This window comes from Nestor notabilis, unplaced genomic scaffold (assembly GCF_000696875.1).
Source record: "Nestor notabilis isolate BGI_N333 unplaced genomic scaffold, ASM69687v1 scaffold623, whole genome shotgun sequence".
NCBI lineage: Eukaryota > Metazoa > Chordata > Aves > Psittaciformes > Psittacidae > Nestor > Nestor notabilis.
Window position 1 is genome coordinate 14,371 of NW_009923128.1, and position 20,297 is coordinate 34,667.

General features: G+C 34.6%; 1 protein-coding gene across 1 annotated transcript; it reads right to left on the reverse strand.

The window, feature by feature from the left end:
- Window positions 1-2,487: 2,487 nt before the first annotated feature.
- On the reverse strand, window positions 2,488-18,882 carry LOC104403725 (FCH domain only protein 2-like; the record flags this gene model as incomplete). Its single annotated transcript, XM_010011961.1, has 7 exons — window positions 18,784-18,882; window positions 14,388-14,462; window positions 13,369-13,510; window positions 13,133-13,285; window positions 9,802-9,906; window positions 3,619-3,717; window positions 2,488-2,584 (listed from the first exon to the last, which is right to left on the reverse strand). Coding segments are annotated over exons 1-7 (724 nt in total), but the record flags the coding sequence as incomplete, so codon positions are not given.
- Between the last annotated feature and the right edge of the window lie 1,415 nt (window positions 18,883-20,297).

Genomic DNA, 20,297 nt, shown 5'->3' on the forward strand with positions numbered 1-20,297 from the left:
AAGAAATGTTGCTTGTATTAGGCAAGCCAGTGTTAAACTCTAGAAGTCCCTATATATTATGCTTTCAGGTGACAGAAATTAGCCACCAGAGGGAGCCTACATAAGCTGGTCCAAAGGACACCATTGTACAAAGAGAAATTTTAGATACGCAGGTTAGAGTTTAAGAAAATAATTGCCTACATCTAGAAAACTTGACTGAAACCTTTTTATAGTCCACACAATAAAACAGCCTTCTCCTATACTTCATTTCAGATTAATTCTTATTTTTATAGACATAAGAAAGAGCAAGTAAACTCTGCTACAAAGAACCGTAACTATAGCTACAATATACCAAAACCATACTTTGTTATGCATTACTTTTTTAGTTTACTTTGTTCTCAAAATTCAGTATTTCAGAAAGCAGCCTATAATCTAATTTGGTATAGTAGCACAAAAATAGTATGGGAGAAGGCCTACATAGTCCTAAGGAATTTTTAAGCATTTCCTTCAAACAGATTTAGGACTGGAATCTTAAGCAACAGTGAAGCACATAAGACGCCTTTTCTACATTTGTTTTGTACCTCATGTCAGTATCATTTTTACACTGAATATTTAGATTTATCTGAGAAGCCACCTCTTTCTCCAGTCTAATTAATACACACATCATGAAGAAAAACTTCCAACATTTGTTGCATGAGTTACAGTACCTTTCCATTAAGTACAGTCCTCAGAGGCAGAAAAGTATATTTTTAATCAAGAAAAAGCAGACCTTACCACATTGAATGTTTCCGTTTCATTCTTAGAAGGCTGATACCTTCCTTTGCCTTCCAAATCTTTGTAATTGTCAAAGCTGTATGATTCTAACTTAATACAACAAATACAATAGAAACAGTAACTACAATTAACATCAATGGCAGTTGGCATTTCTAGTCTTTAAGACTTCACAACTTCTTGTGAATTTATATTCTTTTACTGCTGAATTTGCCTGTGCTTTCCCTCTGCACCATGACAGCTTTACAAAGTTGGTATCAATAAAATAATTGAAAAGAAAATTCAAGGTGCATATATTTCCACACTAAACATGCTATCTTTCCTTAGAATACTTTGCTTTTAGAAGAGTTGAAGAAATGTAATTTGGGAAAACTTTTATTTGGCCCCAGAGAATACAAATGGGATTTGAAGAACTCTGTAAAGCAGCAAGTAAGTACTAGCATGTGTAACTTCTCCTATTAAATTAAAAAGTGAAGCGTTTCTTTTCTTACTATTACTGTGTTGTCTAGGAAAAAAACCCACAATAATAACATGGATGACTTGAAGTGCAGAGTGCTCTAGCATACATTAGGAAGTGTCTTTGCAACCCAGGGAATCAGAATCATAAATGCAAGATGGAGATCCCTAGTGATTGACACCTCACAATAGCTAGTCTGAACACAGGTCTTATCACTAAATTTCCTGATTTCAGACCCATGTAACTTGAACCTGTGAAGTTCATACTTTTTCTTCATTAATTTTTACTGAGAAATTGCAGAATACGCAGGAAAGATTTGAAAATTGTTCCATATACAGTCTTACCTCAGCCCACTCGGCTATCAGCATTAGTCGATGACAGAAAGAATATGAAACAATGTTATATTAAAAACACCTAACAGAGGCACTGTAAGATACCTAATAATACTATTTAATAATATAATATAAATTCTTCAGACCTACTGTGTTATGTGTATCCTTATTCTCAAAAAGACATTTGTACTTCTATACTAGAGGAGAGAGATGCTAGTCCGAACTGTCAGTGCTGAAGAAAACAGAACTACTGAATTCTTGTATTCATACACCTAGTGACCGTATATTCACGCCCTAATATTAAACTCTTCGTTCTTCCTATAATGCTAGAAACACAGTACTATGATATGGTCTTTTTAAAAAAGTCTTATATACCACAGTCAATAAGCAATACATTCAGAAAGCACTACTCAGTTTGCTGCTTAGTGAAGAAACAATCTATATACAATTTATTTAAACGGACACTTTTGTAAACTAATCAAATAAACTGATGCAACTGTTCCAAAAGTTTGATAAGCAGCTTTATAGACATCTGTTCTGAATATAATTTTTTTAATAAATCTATATTCATGTTCTGAAGTATAATTTATGCAGAAACACATAGCAAATAACACATAGTTTGTGCAAGGAACTTCAGTTTCTTGACAAATTTCACTAATGTACCAAGGAACAGTATAGTTTAAAAGCTTTCTTGAAGATCTACATAGAGGAACTCAGAGCTAAAAAATGCCATGCTTTATGAACACAAATACTACACATACACAAAATCGTGTGTTATCAATTCCTATGAATAATTTTGTATCAAAACTAATTAATTCTGAGAATTTGAAATTTTAAGTACCTTAAAAATACAGCACATTAACAAACAGGGGGTTGACCTTTTATTAAGAGTGGAAAACTTAAGTTTTAAAATTAACATTTCCTACTCTGGTTTTTTTAATCTCTTACCAGGTCTTTCCTTGCCAGTTCCTTTTGACTCAGCAAATTTCTGTATTAAACTCTCAACTGTAGTATTTGTCATGTTAATGATAAATTCTTCATGCACCTTCAAAAAAAACACACCACACACAAAAGGAATTTAAAAAACAGTAACTGAAGGAATGTAACTAAGTAGTTTTCTCTAGAGTTGAAGTTCAAAATACTTCCCTCTAAAATATATTACAGGGCTTACAGAAACGAACAGGCATTTTAGGATTAGGAAGTGTGTACAGTGCAGTTACAAATTAGGAATGAAAGAATACAGTTTGATGAAATGTCTAGAATTTACTTCAATTTCCTCCATCCAAAATGACTTGCGTATATCATTTTCTGAATTTGTCAGCAATATGCCCCACTACCATGTCAGGAAGACAAGCAGTCTCCTAAGCCAAGCACCAGTTAAGGGCGTGAACTGTTGCTACTGTATTATCACAGCTCCCACCTGCTTGAGTAAAAGCATTACTGTTGTAATGTTTTTGGTATGACAAAGGAACAACCGCGTATTCTTAATAAGAATTTTTTCCAACAACGCTGTATGTCTATGCTTTAGAAATAAATAGTATGACCCTTGTGATCACTACTTACTAGCAGAAAACCTCTAAACTGAGGAAAATAGTGACTCTAACAGGATGCAAATAAAACTCCACTTCAAAACATCTAAAAATTAAGAACTATTTCTGAGCATTATTAATTAAACCAACTAAAGAAAAGACACTATAAAATATTCCATTACTGACAAAAATTTGGAAACTTCATATTGATATAATTTCAAGTTTAATCAAATAATAGCAGAAGTATCCCAATTATGTGTGAAATGAGTGCTAATTCAATACCTAGAGAACAGAATTTCAAAAAACACTAAAAATTCTTTATGTTGTCAAAATATTTTGTTTTCTATTGAGACTAAATTTATTCAGACTTATTCTGTAAATCTTGCGATGCTGAATTTACAAATGCAACAGGAAGCCATAAAAATTAGAGCTTATGTTGGATTTACCATAATTTGAAAGATGTGATCTTGTAATTACCATAAACACAGTAACAAATCTTCCACTTAATAGTTAGGAAATATATGTAGCATAATAAAAAAAAATAATTTACCTCTCCTATTTGTAAATGAACTTCTTTTATGGTGTTTGACAATGATTCTATAATCTCTTTCATACGAAGAAGATGTGTTTCTTCAATGTCTTGAAATTTCTGTAAACCAATACAAGAAATTGTAATGAAATCATACTGAAAGTATTTCTTGAAAGACTAAACCTTAAATTTTAATAATTAAATACACTAACAAAAACCCCTAACCCCCCTCCCCCAAAAAAAACAACAAACAAAAACCCCCACCCGTTCATTTTTTTGCTTGGTTGGTTTTGTTTTGGGTTTGGTTTTTTTTTTCCCCCAAATCTTGACCATGGTAATTATAATGTTTAAGAAACGAAGATGCAGAATTCAGTTATGAAATAATGTACTTTAAAATACAATATATTCTTTTAGATCCATTATAAAATTTTTTACTTGCTCTTTAAATTTTCATCCATCTTTATAAAAAAAAAAAAAAAAAAAAAAAAAAAAAAGAAACAGAAAAAGATTAGGTATTTCTACCAAAAGGAAACAGGGTTAGAAGGTGTTTTAAAAAAAACCGACCTCTTTTCTCCATTACTGAAGTCTTGTTTTTTCATCTAAACCCAGAAATCTTATTTCTTAATCTGCTTTGCACTTCCTTCTTGGCACTGTCTCCTTCTGCTCACAAAATATGCATGCTTTCTCTTTTTCTAGCTAAACCTATATCCTTTGATTCTTTAATTGTGATTAATTTCTTTGATCTTTAAACTCACTGCATATAATCTTTTAGGTTTACTCCATTTTATCACACGTCAGCTAACACCCATTTTAAAAGCACCTCCAATGTTTTCAATGACCCCTCCCTAGCCAAAGATCAAAACTAAAAATGTTCTCATCCTCCACAACAATCAACCATAATTGTCTTGAAATATTTGTTTACTTTTGCTCGTAGTTCTCTTCCTATTTCTGTAACTGTCCTTTTAAGTGTGTCCAAACCTTGGAGCACCACTTAATTCTCTCTCCAATTTGTATAGGGTTCTCTGAAGAGCATGTCTCCACGTTTCACACCTCCTGCTACTCTGATTCCCCAACACATCTCCATACAGACAAGTCAAGTATCTAACTTCTCCAATCTCACTTTTTCTTTTGCCATACTTACATTCCTCTCTAGCCATCAATCAGGTTTTTTTTTTTCCCCAGCAGCCTTACTCTTAATTACAGAGGATATGGTCATCCTCTGCAGCCTACTCTGTGATGTGACTTCTCCTACTGATTGCCTTATTACATAAACCATATTATTTTGCTTTCAAAACTATCTATGGTCCACCTCTACAATATCTGCTCCCAGTCACTCGCTATCAGGGTGTCGACAAATGTACACAACATGTTCTTTCAATTTGTGCCTCTTTCCACTATCTAATTTTAATCTAACACAAAGTCAACTTTTGAGATTATGCCAACAATCCTTCCCTCATGTTTGGTTTGAGCTCCCCATAAATCTGCAAAACAGAGGTATCAGTCTCCTTTAAACTCTGCTCTATAATGACTATCAAAATAGTTGGCCATTTAAAGACTTTTTTTTTTTTTTTTTTTTTACTCTTATGTCAGTGGAAAGCATCCCCCTCCTCCAACTGTTTCCTTATTTTTTGTTTATTGTTTTATACTTAAGATGTAAAGTCTTTGAAGTAGAGAGATCTTGGCCTTGTACAGTACATAATACAAAGAGGTTCTGATCAAAGAATAAAGCTAGGTATTATAACACAACCGCATCGTTCATATCAAAGATATAATCATTAACCAACTTGTTTACTTTCCCTTTTGAAAGATCAGTCCATTTTTAAAAGGTGTACTGAAATGAATTTGTAATGTTAATGACCCAACAAATGCAAGCAACTGAAGCTACAATAAAAATGAAAAATCACTAGACAGGATTGTTAGCTGTCCAACTCAGTATTCAGAGTTTAGGCAAACATTACTCCTTTTTACAAAAAGGGTATTTTTTTTAATGTTTTTTTAAAAATGAATTATTACTCATTCCTGAACGTTATTTATGTGTAGGCTGCTCAAATGTAAAATCATCCAAACTCAACTCTATTCAGTTCTAACTTTTAAACAATAATTCAGCACTTTCAGCTATTTGATGCTTTCCAGTAATTGACTGTGCTATGTAATTAAAAGAAAAAAAAAAGCTTCTAACAAGGTGGAAATCTGGCAAATAAAGCATCCTGTTGTATCATGCAATTGCTATGCAGTTGCTAAGAAAACTACAGCTTTACCTAGAAAAAAAAAAATCAATGAGGAATTTCTATCAAATCCCATTTCTAAACAACAGGGAACTATATTTTCCTGCTGCTTTAACCAAAATAAAACCTTCCATGTTTACCACAGCAAAAAACATAACTTGCAATTTGAGATTAGAAAGACTGTATATTTTAAAATTCAGTCTCTCAAAATCACATATCACAAGTCACTTTGATAACTGCGGGTAAAATAACAAAAGACAAAAGAGGAAAAACAGGTTAAGAAAAACCTCAGTAGAGTCTGACTAACAAAAAACGACAGCTAAGTGAGGACATTACTAACTAGAATACCACAGCAATTCAAAATGTTTATCCTCAGAAAAATAGTATGTGAACAGTATAAAACATACTTAAGCTAAGACAACTGATTTTGCACTGAAACAGCTGAGAATAATTACACTCCTCATTGATTGTTTTCCAAACTAGCATATTTCCAGTGAATGTACTCTAAATTAAGATAATACAGGGTGTGCTTCATATAGAAGTAGGCTTCCACATATTCATTCATGAGTGTTGTTATTTTTCCTATCATGTCATCTTCAAAGTAGGCCTCCTGCAACCAAATTGCAGATGCAGCTACACTGCTACACTTAAAACAAATTTCCAAAATATGACTCATACTCGCAGAATGGCAATATTAATTTCCAAAGTTGGCAGCTGTGGAAAATTTCCAGGTGTTTATTATCACATTAAGTGAAAATTTAAGTATTAATTAAAAAGGTTGTTGCAATTAAGGAACTAAGGACATTTAAACAAGTGTGGTTTGTGGTGAGGGGTAACTTTGTACCATTTTTGTATTGGGAAAAAATGTAAATGAACCAAAAGATCCTAACTCCCCACCCCTCCCACCCCCAAACACAGTAACACAGAGCAGTCCAAAACCACGGTGAGATTTTCCCAGCTGTAACATCCATTATAGTAAAAATGTGTGGTTGTTGGGTTTTTTTCGTTACCCCAACCTTCACCTCTCAGCCTGGTTTAGACTTGTAATACCTACCCAATAACACAAATAAAGATTAACAAAGAGCATCTTCATATTCTGTCTCTAAATATGAAAATAAGCTGCTAGTTTTCTCATTCTTTTGTTGTAGTGGATTATTTAAATGGATTTATTTATTTTTAGCACATAATGAAAAACCCAACAAATCTGCTTGCTGAAACCCCTTACGTTTCTCTTCACTAATTCACTGACAATAAAACCCATTTCATGTTTATCTTCTGTCTATTCTAAAGAAGAACTCATTTTCACTACTCACAACTTTTTTGCTCACTGGAGACAAGTTCATAGTGCAGTTTAGCAAGACCGGCTTATTGAAATCATGCTTGTTAAGTTTTTTCTTATTGTTTCAGAGTGCAGTAAGACAACTACTGTAAACACAGTCTCTTTCTTGTGAGGTAAGGAATGGACAGCATGAAGCTTTTGTGAGACTAAATAAAGATTTAAAGCAACCTGCCTGAACTTGCTCTGCAGTGGATTAGAAGCATTCACAAGATCTGTTTCGGTGGGGGTTCAGCAAGCTAAAATACAAACAGGGTATGAACTTCTTGATCCAGAAAAGCCACACTTGCATGTGACTTGAAAGAAATAAATGGAACAGTTCAGTATTTTTTCTGTATTACTTGATTTCTTTGTAGGAAAAGGTGGGGTCTACAGCAAAAGTCAGGCTGCATTGCAATTTACACAAAACCACACAAAGATGGAGTTACTGGAATGCTTACTATGGAAATGTAATAGTTACATTAACAGGAGCAGTATCAAAAGTTTACCATTTTGGGTAGCAGCCGTATGTGTTCCATGTCAGTCTGAAACTCTCTAGGAGTAATGGTACACTTCAATGATTCTCTTGTTGCTTTTTTATTATACTTGTTTCCAAGAATTGTATTAAGATACGTATTAGTTAAGTTTAAAAAGGTTGCCTAGTCCCAAAATTCTCAAATGATTGTAGTAACACATACCAATTCCAATCCTAATCCCAGTCAAACTGCCTGGGGATAACTGGTATGCAAATATTTTAAGTTACAGTAAGAGACACACAATGCTAAGGCAACATATGTAAATGTGTATGGTGGACACAAACACAAGTGAGCCCAGGCCAGTGTCGCCTGTTAAACCAGCTTAAAGTAGCTTGATACCACACTGCCTCTACTTTTGTGCCAGCACAAATGCTTATGTGATCCTTTAATAAACCAGACTGTAGGTTTCTTCTGGGTTAAAGTTTTAGCTTAGTTCTACAATACTAATTAGTTCTACAATACTAAAAAGGTACTCCTTGCACAATTACTTGATGAAGGAAGAAGCACATACTTCTCTCTCATCTCTGATGTGTGAAGCTGTGTTTTGAACATATGTTTTAAGTTAGTTTGCAGTCAAAAGTAGCAGCTGTCTTATTTTCATGTGTCCTGGGTTCAGCTAAGTACAACAGGGCTTATGGCCTAGACCAGTACCCATGAATTTTGTTGTTGATCTTCTATTATTAATAAGGCCTTTGTATATCACTGACTAACTGCAGTCATCACTTTTTACACCCCACAATAGAAAAATCATTAAAAAGTCACAGATTTTTGGAAAGGAGAGAAACATAATGTACATAACCAATTTTAACTCAAACTAAAAAGAAAAGCATAGGGAGCACAGCTTCTTCAACCAGAACCAAGTCAGAATATGCACAAAAACATGCCTTCTGTAAACTCTTCATGAAAAGATTGCCAAGACTCCTAAAGTAGCAGTTGTGTTAAAATCAGAATTTTGCACTAGAGCACCTCTTTGTTGCAAAAGCCTGGACTGGGCAGTGCGAGGGAAGAGTTCTGGTATGTGATATATGTGGTATCCTTCCTCTGACAGCTGTGTTGAGTATCTATTCAGAGATTAAATAGATCAAATTCTAATGAAGGTCTCAAAGTAACTAAGCAGTTTACAGCTGAGGACAGGTCAGCTTTTTACGTGTCAGCCTACACATCCCCAAGCTGTGAAACCTCAGTTTCCAAGGAGTTACAGAAAACCCTAACACTTTGCCACTTACACGTTAAAAACACAAGTATGAATGATTCTCCCCGATAATTCCATCTCTGCCTGAAAATTAATCTTTAACACTAATGGAAAGAGCAAAGAATTTTCAAACAAAAAGAAAATTCCTATCTTGTAAAAGCTTTACTAAACCAGCAACTAAAAATAAATATGCCTACCGGTCCTCAACTATTCCTACTAAAAGCAGAAATGAAGAAGTTTGCTTTTTGAAATCTGGTGCAGTAGGAAAAAGTCCGTTATCAACAGATTTGAAAAAGAAACTTTAAAACATAACAAGAAGCAGCATATGCAATGATACAGAGAACTTGATATCCCCTGGAATACAGATTGAAAGTGTTTAAAAAGCCAAATAAACACCACAAACGAACAGATGCCAGTGCTTTTCACAACCTCAAGTAAACCCAAGGATGACACTCTTAACAAACTATAACTAAAGTGTTTTGCTGGAAGGATAATGAGAAATCCATGATGGATCCCAATATTAAAACACCTATGAATAAGTTCTGCGGGTCCAGCAATTCACAAGATCTCCCACATAATCATGCATGTAGATTCATCAATGCATCTACACCACTTCCAGTTCATTTTGTTGTCTAGTTCCTAAAGACTTAAAAAAAAAAAAAAAAAAAAAAAAAAAAGAAAGAGAGAGAGAAAGAAAAGTCTTTTGGAGTGCTAGTGTTCAATTGTGTCACTCACGGACAGTGCTGTCACAACATACATGGTCAGTGGTTACCCATCAAATGTATTACTTCTAATGTTTTTTTTTCATATTGATTTCCAAAGGAGATAATTCTATCTTGAATCAATTTTTCAAAAGCTTCGATATCAGGTGTCTTCAGACATAAAATAGCACCTATTGATCTATTTTAAAAGGAACTCATTTATTATAGCACTTACCTGTGCAGTTTCTGTCATTTTTTGTTCAAAATCAGATTTAAATGCAGCGTATTTCTCCACATACAGTTTATAGGTATCTGTAGCTTTTTTTGATTTAACTGCTGCCTGTAGGTCAGTACAAAAAAGTGTCAAATGTCACACATATGATCTGATCCAAGGTTTTTAAAGACACTATTAAAAGAAAGCCTAGGATGATCTAGAAGTGGCATATCAAAACAGTGAAGTGTCATTACAAAATTTCACCACCAAGTAACTCAGATTCAAGCCATTAGGGATTTCTAGTCAAGCTATACATAAACCACATAAAATGGTAACAAAGCAACTAATTTAAACCACTTCCCCTTATCAGCAATAATAAATTTATAATATACCGATTTGAAATCAAAACTGTATTGCTGAACTAATTAGCTGTTTTCAAATATTTAGATCTACAACAGAAAAAAGAAAACCAGATCAGAATGCAGAGCAGAGTTATTTGCAGAATTCTGACAAAGTTAGTGGTTAAAAAAAAAAAAAATCAGGAAAGCACAGTTCTCTTAAAAACACATCCAGAATAACAGAGCCTGAAAATACTTCACTGTTTGAACAATATGGATCCTTCAGGCATTAAAAGAAGAGCATGACAGGTTGTATGAATCTTATCAGTTAGTTTTCCTGAATTTTACTTCATGATTCTCACTCTCGCACATTCGCACAAGGGAATTACTGAGAAGAAAACAGTTCTACTTTGTTTCCCAAATGCCATGTACTATGCTGAAATTAGAAGGTGCTCTATGAACACCTGCTTTCAGAAATAACTGAGTTTGTTTTAAAATAAAGTGATTCCAACCTTAACCACTAAAGAGGAAGGAAATGACCAGTTAAAAGACTTCAAAAATAAATTTCTTCATAAAGCATTACATAATCCCAAATGCATGGATTTGCGAAAAAAAAAAAAACAAAAACCCAAAACCAAAAAAAAAAAAAAAAAAAACCCCGCAAAAATATTCTGTCTCTTATAATCATGTTTAATGATGAGGAAACTGTGAGTGTTATGTGCTGAAGAACGTCTACAAAAAAACAACTACTCAACGGGACAGACAAAATGATGAAACACGTGCACATTGTATGATTAACTAGTAATCTCTCCTGAAAACAGGATGTGTCTATTCTCAGATGCAGCAATTGCTAGAACTCTATTTAGCAAATTTACAGTAAGAGAAAGTATAAGGATCAGTCAAGAATTTTTTGTCAAGTCACTATAAATAGAGAAGTTCACATGTCAGAGAACAACAGGAAATTATTACGCAAGTTAACACCAGATTTCAGCTGCAATGAAAATTGCAAGGACTTGGATACCTCTTCAGATTCTTCAATAAAGTATTTCACTACATATCTGGCTTTATGATTAGCTCTTAGCGTAATTAGTGCAATAACTGTAATATCACAAGTATTCTGTTATTGTGATAGAATACTTTTTTATGTTGTGCTAAAACTAAAAAACCTATTCTCTGCCAAAGGAAAAATAAATGAATACAATCTTTGTCACCACATTTCTGAAACTGCAAGTGTAAATCTGAATAAAGACATAACTGAAAAATGCGATGGTCATGGTTACTTGCTCCCACTGGAAACATATATCAAGTACTTTCAGAGCATTCAACTATGGACTAATTGTTCAAACAGAAGTATCCAAGGAAGATGCATAAAACAGCACTCTATAGTGCTTCTATTTCTCCCTTCTCACATAGACATCAGACTGAACTTTTTTTTTGTTTCTAGCTAACAAGGATAATGCTACATCTTAATACTACATCTTCCATCAAGTCAACTTTTCCTACTGAAAAGTTTCATTCTATTTACAAGAATTCAGAAAAATTGTACTTTGAACAGACTGGCAGAAAAACATCTGCCAACCCACATATTTCTGATTCATGTCTAGAATCCAACATTGACTGTCACTGGAAACAGAAGCTAGGAAAAAAAAAATAATCTAGTTTTATATCAAAAATAAAACAATCGGAACATGGTCAACAAGATCACTTTTGTTATCAATGAAGACAACAACCAGCTCTATCTGGTCCTTCAAGATACCATTATAAAAGGCACTAAGATCATTCTAATATGAACAGAGTCCTACAAAGATCATGTCATTGAAATAGAAGCAGGCAGAGGTATCAAGATTTAAAACCAGAAGACAAAGAGTCAGGGAAACATGACCTCTTTCCTCTACTAGTTTCCTGGAAACAGGAAAAGATTAAGGGAGGTGATCCTTCCCCTCTACTCTGCACTGACGAGGCCACACCTGGACTACTTGTACCCAGTGCTGGGTTGTCCATTGCAAGAAAGGCATGGACATCCTGGAGAGAGTCCAGTAAAGGCCCACTAAGATGATTAAGGGTCTGGAGCAGCTCTACTATGAGGAAAGGCTGAGAGAGATGGGACTGTTCAGCCTGGAGAAGACTCACAGAGAATCTTATCAGTAGTACAAGGAACTGAAGGGAGGGTACATAGAAGAGAGACAGGCTCTTTTCACTGGTGCCCAGTGACAGAACCAGAGGGACTGGGCCCAAACAGAAACGCAGGAGGCTCCTTCTGAATATCAGGAAACATATTTTTCCTGTGAGGGTGACTGAGCAATGGAATGGGTTGCCCAGAGGGGTGGTGGAGTCTCCATCCCTGAAGATATTCAAAAGCCATCTGGATGTGGGCAACTGGCTCTAGGTGGCCCTGCTTGAGCAGCAGGGTTGGACCAGTTGACCTCCAGAGGTGCCTTCCAACCTCAACCATTTTATGATTCTATGAATAGATCAAATTCCCCCATAATCCCAGCACAGTACCAAATACTCATCCTTAGGTATCTAGTCCATGAAATTGGAACATTTTAAATTAGCACTAAAAGCAACGTTAATTTGTTTTTCTTCTTAATGGAACAGACTTAAGATACTGTGTAATTAGCTACCATGTCTCACTGAAAGGAGAACACCCCTCTATTCCTTAATTCAATAAAAAGGACATTGAGTGCTTCTGTATTTACCTAAGGAAATTTAACCAAAACCATAATAGATGCTGAAACAATTATACACGATTTCTGTAAAAGCCAGTAAACAAAATTACCATATGATGCAGGTATATACAAAATAAAGAATTAAAACTACAGTGCAGTTAGAACAGATAAGGAATTGTAAACAAAACGGAGTAAGTATTCAAAATATCATGCACATTATGAAATAGCCACTTTCTACTACTTCTATTTTCAGCCCTTTGTGAGCATTTCACTCACTAATATGAGGTAGTGAATGTATTACTGATTGACAACACAGTGAATCAAATTAAGATGCCACAGCACTACCTTATCAACTTCTCTCTGTGTTGCTCCTTCCTTTTTCAAACGTTCATGTTCAACACACTTGGCATTGTAGTTTTCCTTTGATTTCTGTAAGGCCTGAGTGATACTTTGAATATTTTGCACTGCTTCCAATGTTCCTGAAACGTCTTCTTTAGTCTGCCAAATATCACATGGTTGTCAAAACCAAACCATTTTAATGTTAACAAGTCATTGGACATGCATAAGAAAAAACTAATAACCTTTTTATAAGCTTTGATTTGTTCATCTCCGTATTTGTGAACTTCTTTTATTAGCTCTTGTAATCTCCGCACAAGATCCAAGTGACAGCTTGCTAGTTTTTCTGTTGAGGTTTTGAAAACATCCCAAACTGGTGCAAATGTCCTAGATTGAAGAAATATGAAATATATTTTAATAGTGGTAAGGGATAATTGATAAGTTTTCAGAAGTTCACTGTTTCTAAACCAGAAACAAACAAAACCAATAGCAACTGCTATAAATTCTTATTTTATGTTTCAAATGTACTTAGAATCTTATCTACTGATTTTTCCATGTTTAAAACTTTAAAGCACTGATGTTCAAACCAACACCAGTGATACAGATACAAAACCTCTGAAGAGCAGCAACAACTGGTATCAAATTATCCACTGACAAAAGCTGCCCACAATTCTGGCTGTTATTACTACAAATAAAAAAATTTAGTCATATTTAAGAAGTTTGAATTCTTGTTGGTATAATCTTTCTAATGAAAAAACACTCAACAATCATTCTAGTTTTTAAAAACATTACCCCGTGTATAAGACTTTCATTAAAGTATGGAATAAATCTATTGAAAAGTCTCATTCTTACCATCTCTGAGGACAGAAATAACACCCCAGAAAGCAGAAATAATAGAAATAAATAAATTTACTGCCACATTTGCAGACCATATGTTCTCTCTATCATCGGCTTGGGAGCATAGGACAGAAAGTCACATTCTTTATTATACTGAAAGGAACTCAGCCTTAGATACAGAGAAACAGACAGTTCCTCTGGGTTTGGGCTTTGTTGGTTTTTGTTTTGAACTGTGAATAAAGAACTGTACTGTCTTTGTTGTATATATAGTTATATGACATTTGCATGGTTACTGAAGAACTAACAATCATTTTTAAAGGTGGCAAGGTTGTACTACTTTCAACTTCATCAATAAAATACTCAGAATCAAACTTGATTCATAACATGAATACAGTTATTTATTTATCTCTTATGTACACTTACTCACCCAAGTTGTGTGTAATTGCTTGCTGATTTGGCTAGTTTTGTCATTGACCTTGAATATGCCTCTTCTATTGTAGCCCTGTCAAAGAAAAACATTATAAGCATAACCGAAATTTTGAAGATATTTGAAGACAGACAAATATGCATCATAAATATGCAAAACAAGGGACTTTTTACTTAATGACCCCTCAAAAAACATATGCAAAATCAGAAGTATATTAGAAAAAAATAAGAACTCTAAGAACCCAGTGACAGAATGTTGCAGGGAACAGAAACAAGCAAAACCTAGGAAGTCAAAACTTGAAAAAGATGATTCCTTCCCTCCTTCCTATACTATACTATCTGCTGTTCCTCTCTGCCTTTAACATTATTTAGTAGCAGTTAGAACAAAGTGACATAACAATCACCTGCCTAGCACTGTCTAAACACCAGAGATATACAGAGCACCAAAATCAAATAGATTTGTAACTAAAACATTGAAATAAACAAACTGAATGGCTTTTTGTTTGCTTAAGTTCTTTGCATAAAGGTATTTGAGTTTGTAAAACTGTAAAATTAACATGCAATGTAAAGTATTGTGTTCTACTGTTTATACTAATCTTTAAAGAGGGTTGTCTCAATACATTTCAATTTATTTTGGAAAACCTCTTCCCCACATAATGTTTCAGTATATTTTCCTGCACTCAAACCCACAATTTTACTTGTCTTTTTGCAGATTCAAAATCCAAAGGTCAGCATAGATGTCCTCCTTAGAACCTCTGCTGGGGCAATCACCAGGGCAATCAGCAGGCAGTCACACACAAAGTATTACAGGAGTGACCCCTTGCCAGTCCTTTCCCCATCAGTCTTGCTTATTCTCCTATTACTAAAGATACACACCATTTTAATTTTCTATCCTTAATCAATATTCAATATGTAGTGTCAACTTAGATTTAGAAGCATCCTGGATTTGAGAGAATACTGTAATTGCCTTTTCCTGAAAATGCAAAATCTTGCAGCAATTTCTTTCATGCTGTGTAATAACTCTATTCAGGGGAAAAAGAGAGAGGAAAAGAAAGGGAGATTAAGAACTCATGACTGTCTCAAGTTATACCATGCCCACTTATGGCTGAGGCAGAGGTTTTTATTTTTCCTTCAGAGCAACACTTCACAATGAAAAAGAGTTTTCTCATGAAAATATGAAACAGAGCAGCAGTAGTCACCTGAAACAGAGGTACATGTATTTAAACCTACTGAACTTTGAAAATAGCTAAACAGTCAGTTCGACTATCAATTGGGAGGAGATTAAACTGTAAAATGCAACAAGTGAATTACATTTTAAATCTCACCTACAAATAACTGTGAAATTACTGGCCACAAAGAAGTCAATTAACTTTATCCTCCGTCTATATATGTACATATTTTAATGATAAGAAAAAGCTTCCAAGGTTTGAAATTCTTGCTCACTGCACAGGAACACACAGACACCCAGAAGATACACTAATTTTTTTTAATTATGATGATGAATAATGTATTTTGGTTAATGCTCAATAGCTTCTAGCAATGTTTTCTACATTTCCTAGGTCTGTGCTTCGCCCTCCCCCCCTTTTAGTTAAATGGGAATATATGAATTGACAGTTTCTTCTGATCAAGAAGATTCTTTTTATGACACTTTCAGGCAAGTGATGCCGAAAAACATTTGAAAAACTTATGGAGAAAAGCCAAAACAATACCCATTAAGTTCCCATCTGTGCAGAGTGGTTTTTACACATAAAGAATTGTGTTTGTGTGTATTTAACACCTCAAAGTAGTTGACAGTATTAAGACATTATCTTCCCTGTATTTAAAGAAAATAAAATCAGTGCAGCCCAAACTTCTTATATTTTCTCTTCTTTATAAATGAACTTCTACATGCTTTATCAAGAATATAACAGATACCTATCTTACCACAGACAGATAGATAAGCTGCTCTATTCAAGACTTACCAATACTGAGCAGATTGTCTGCCACAAAATTCACTCTTTCAGATGACGTATTTCTGAACCACAGACCCAACTGTCTCTCAGTTCTTTAGTACTTGACCATTAAAAGATACTCAAAACCAAAAATGAAAAGTGAAACAACACTGTTGAAAATTGAATTGGTATTGACTAAACGAACACAGATAAGGAGGAAACCTTCTGCTCCTTCTAGGGATATTCAGTTGGAACAGCAGATATACTATAGAAATAATATATTATTACAAACAAACACATTTCAGACACTTTTTTTTTCCAGATGAAAAAAATCTGTAATTTCAGAAGGTTCTTACAGAAGGTTTGAAAGAAAAATCTTTTAAAAAATTCTTAGGCTGACTATAATAAAGTTTTCCAACGTTCCATGCAATTTTTCTGTTTTCATTACTATTTCTAAGGCTGGAGAAAAGAGAACAATAGACTTTTCCCCAAATAGGCTGCACACAACCAAAACACTATTCTCAACACTGAAAGTGACAGAGACTGGCTTCATACAGACATGCATCCTTTGTGACCTAAGCAGTCTGCATATCCAGATACACTCAACCACCTTTCCTTTCTCTCTGAGATCACTCCATAAAAAAAAAAAAAACCCCAAACAAATTCTGTGCCTGTTCTGGAGATTCCAGCAATCCTGACCAACTAGGTGACTACTGTCAAACAGTACATACAAAGGTTAAGTACTCTAACTCGTTGAAAGTATTATCACCAACTCAGACCTGACTCTACCTATCCAGCAGTTTTCAGTTTTCACCCAGAGCAAGCCGCTTCTAAGGAACTATGATGAAACCTTGCCAAGTAAATTAAAATGTAGTACTAAGATTTAGTGAATTTCAGTCTGTTAATGAGAAATGAAATTTTTCACATATATTAACAAAAATGCTGTAAAAAGGCTACATATATCTTTGGCACATCCTATTCATGCACAAGAACAGAAATAAAATTTCTTTATCTCTCATTAAGGATAAAGTGCCCATATGGATCCTCATGTCTTTAGTCTTAAATATCTTTAGTCTTAAATGTTATTTAAACTTGTTTAGCTGGGGAAAAATAAATGACTCCTTTATAAATTACTAGAATTAATTAGCAGAACTTTATTTGAAGAATTTTAAATATGTGGAGAAAGGTCCAAATATTTTATACATTGATTGCAAAGGCACATCTCATTTAAGTTTTCATTTGGAGGAATTTACAGAGTGAAAAAACCCCTAGAATACCACATTATTTTTGCTAGGAATTTTGTGTAGAATTGACTGTTAAGTTTTATTTATGTCACTATAATAAAGAAAAGAATCCAAGCCAGATATAGTATCGTAATGTGTTCGCTGGAATCAGTGATTCTTGAAACACAAGATTCCTTGTCTTGTGTAGTCCTTCCAACAGGAGACTGCCCATCACACATGCACTCCAACTCAGATGTTTCTGCTTAGTTGAAAGATCTGTCATTTTCTCCAATTCACTTTGAAACTATGTAAATGTCAGCACTCAGAGTACCTGTTGTGGTTGTTACATTTTGTGGAAGCTTAAAAGAAACTTTGTTAAGATTTATTTGAGGCCAAAATAAAAATTTTGATGAAAAATTCCAGAAATCAAAAGCTGTTTTGCTGGACAGCTTTTACTGCAAAAAACCTTCACTGAAACAGGTCTTCAATCAGTCTCTTGCAAGGTTTCTCCTTGTATCATCTGGTAAGGGTAATGGGATTAAGACAAAATTCTGAAGCAGACATATAATTGATTTTATCCAGAACGAAAACTGTTCTGTTCAATGTAGCAGTAGCAGAACTCTTCTTTCACAGAACAACTAAAACCAGCACTAAGTCATCTGTTTCGGAAGTTGTGACATTTGCAGATTTCAGTTCTGTCTTTTCCATCCCATAGAGAAGAACCTGTGTTATTTTCTTCATAATATTTTCTTGTCCCTATGTATCACTCCTTTTTCTTTAAAAAAAGTTAGTTTCTCATAATCTTAATCTGAAGGTATAAATTTTAAGATCATACCAGAAGTTGCTAATACCTTTATTTTACATCTACAGACAAAAACTGCTAAAAAGACCGAAAAATTTTGCTACTTTAAATTATAGCTTTTCTTCCAAACATGAAAAAAAAAATCAGAATTCATTTGAACAAACTGTTGGACACCTATGTGACAATTCTAGGTTTTTACTCTTGTTTTTTAATTAGCACCTGAAAAATTAGAAGCTTGTTATTAATTGATGCTTAAGAGTCACTGTTCAGTTCTTAGAGAATGTAATAAACCTAGATATTCTCACAGGATACAAGAGATATTTTAAAATGCTCATTGATTTTTATGTATTTTGCATGTTACTGTTAAACATGATGACAAACTTAAATAAAAAGCACAAACAGCATATTAAAAAGCCAAGATTACCAAGGATGGATGCTCACCTTTCTCTTATAAAGTCTGCTAAGTCTTTTGTTGACAGATGTCCATGTTTCATGTTGTGATAGAGGACATCAAAGCCATTGTTCCTTTCCCCCTAAAGATAAATAACAAGGAAATAGAACTAAGAAACACAACATTCCAAAGCAATCACAGAACAAAGTATAGAACCTATGCACTTCAATAACTGATCAAGTTTCATGACATGAATGATTTCTAACGCTTCACATTTTTACCAGTTGCAATTAGGTCCCTTCAATACTCTATATGTAAAGCAAATTAAAACCACCTCAGCAGCTAGCACTACCCTTCTAATGACAACTCTTCTATTACATATTTCAAGGCTATATTCAAACCCTTTTTTTTTTTAGTATTTCTACAGGTCTTGTATTCTTTCACTTCCCATATTATTAAACACATACTAAATATTGTACTCTCTCTTTATTCTCTCATATCTTCCATTATTTTCCATGAACTAATGTTCACACTTTGATATTACTGGATATCCCGCTTTCCCAGTTCTTCACACTTCATGTATCTTCCTCTGTTTCTTGTAAAATTGGTTAAAAAAAAAGGAAAAAGGAAAAAAAATCACTAATCTCATCCTTCTTACAAGAATCTTCCCTTTGTGCATTCTTAAGGTTAGTTTTAAACTTCAACATTTTCCTGTAAGGTGTGCCTCACCATTAAAACGGAGCCATTGCCCTCATCACTGATAAATAAACTCAGCCATCTTATCACCTCTGGCACTGTCATGAACTTCCTCCAGACAGGAGAAACCAACAACAGAAATTAAAGGAAGGCAAGGCATGGCATACCATATAGTACTGTTCCTAGAAAAGTTCTCCTGTCAAGCTATCCATTCCCCTCCACCCAGCTGCTACAAAAGATAGAGAAGCACACCCTCAGGAAAACTGCATGCATGTTCAGAGTGGAAGGGAAAGAAGATGGAATACAACAGAATAGTTCAGTTGGAAGGAACATACAATGGTCATCTAGTCCAACTGCCTGACCACCTCAGGGCTGACCAAAATTTAAAGCATGTTGTTAAGGGCATTGCTCAACTGCCCATTAAACACTGACAGGCTTGGGGCAACGACCACCTCAGGGCTGACCAAAATTTAAAGCATGTTGTTAAGGGCATTGCTCAACTGCCCATTAAACACTGACAGGCTTGGGGCACCGACCACCTCTCTAGAAAGCCTGTTCCAGTGTTTGACCACCTTCCTGATAAAGAAATGCTTCCTAATGTCCAGCCTAAACTTCCCCTGGTGCAGCTCCATCTTGCCACTGGATCCCAGGGAGAAGAGCTCAGCACCTTTCTCCATTTGCCCTCCTCAGGAAGCCTTAGAGAGCAATGAGGGTCACACACTTCAGCCTCCTTTCTCCAAACTAGACAAGCTCAGAGCCCTCAGCCATTCCTCACAGGACATGCCTTCCAGCCCTTTCACCAGCGTTGTTCCCCTCCTGTGGACCTTCACATCCTTCTTAAAATCCTGGACTTTTCACAGCAGCAGTT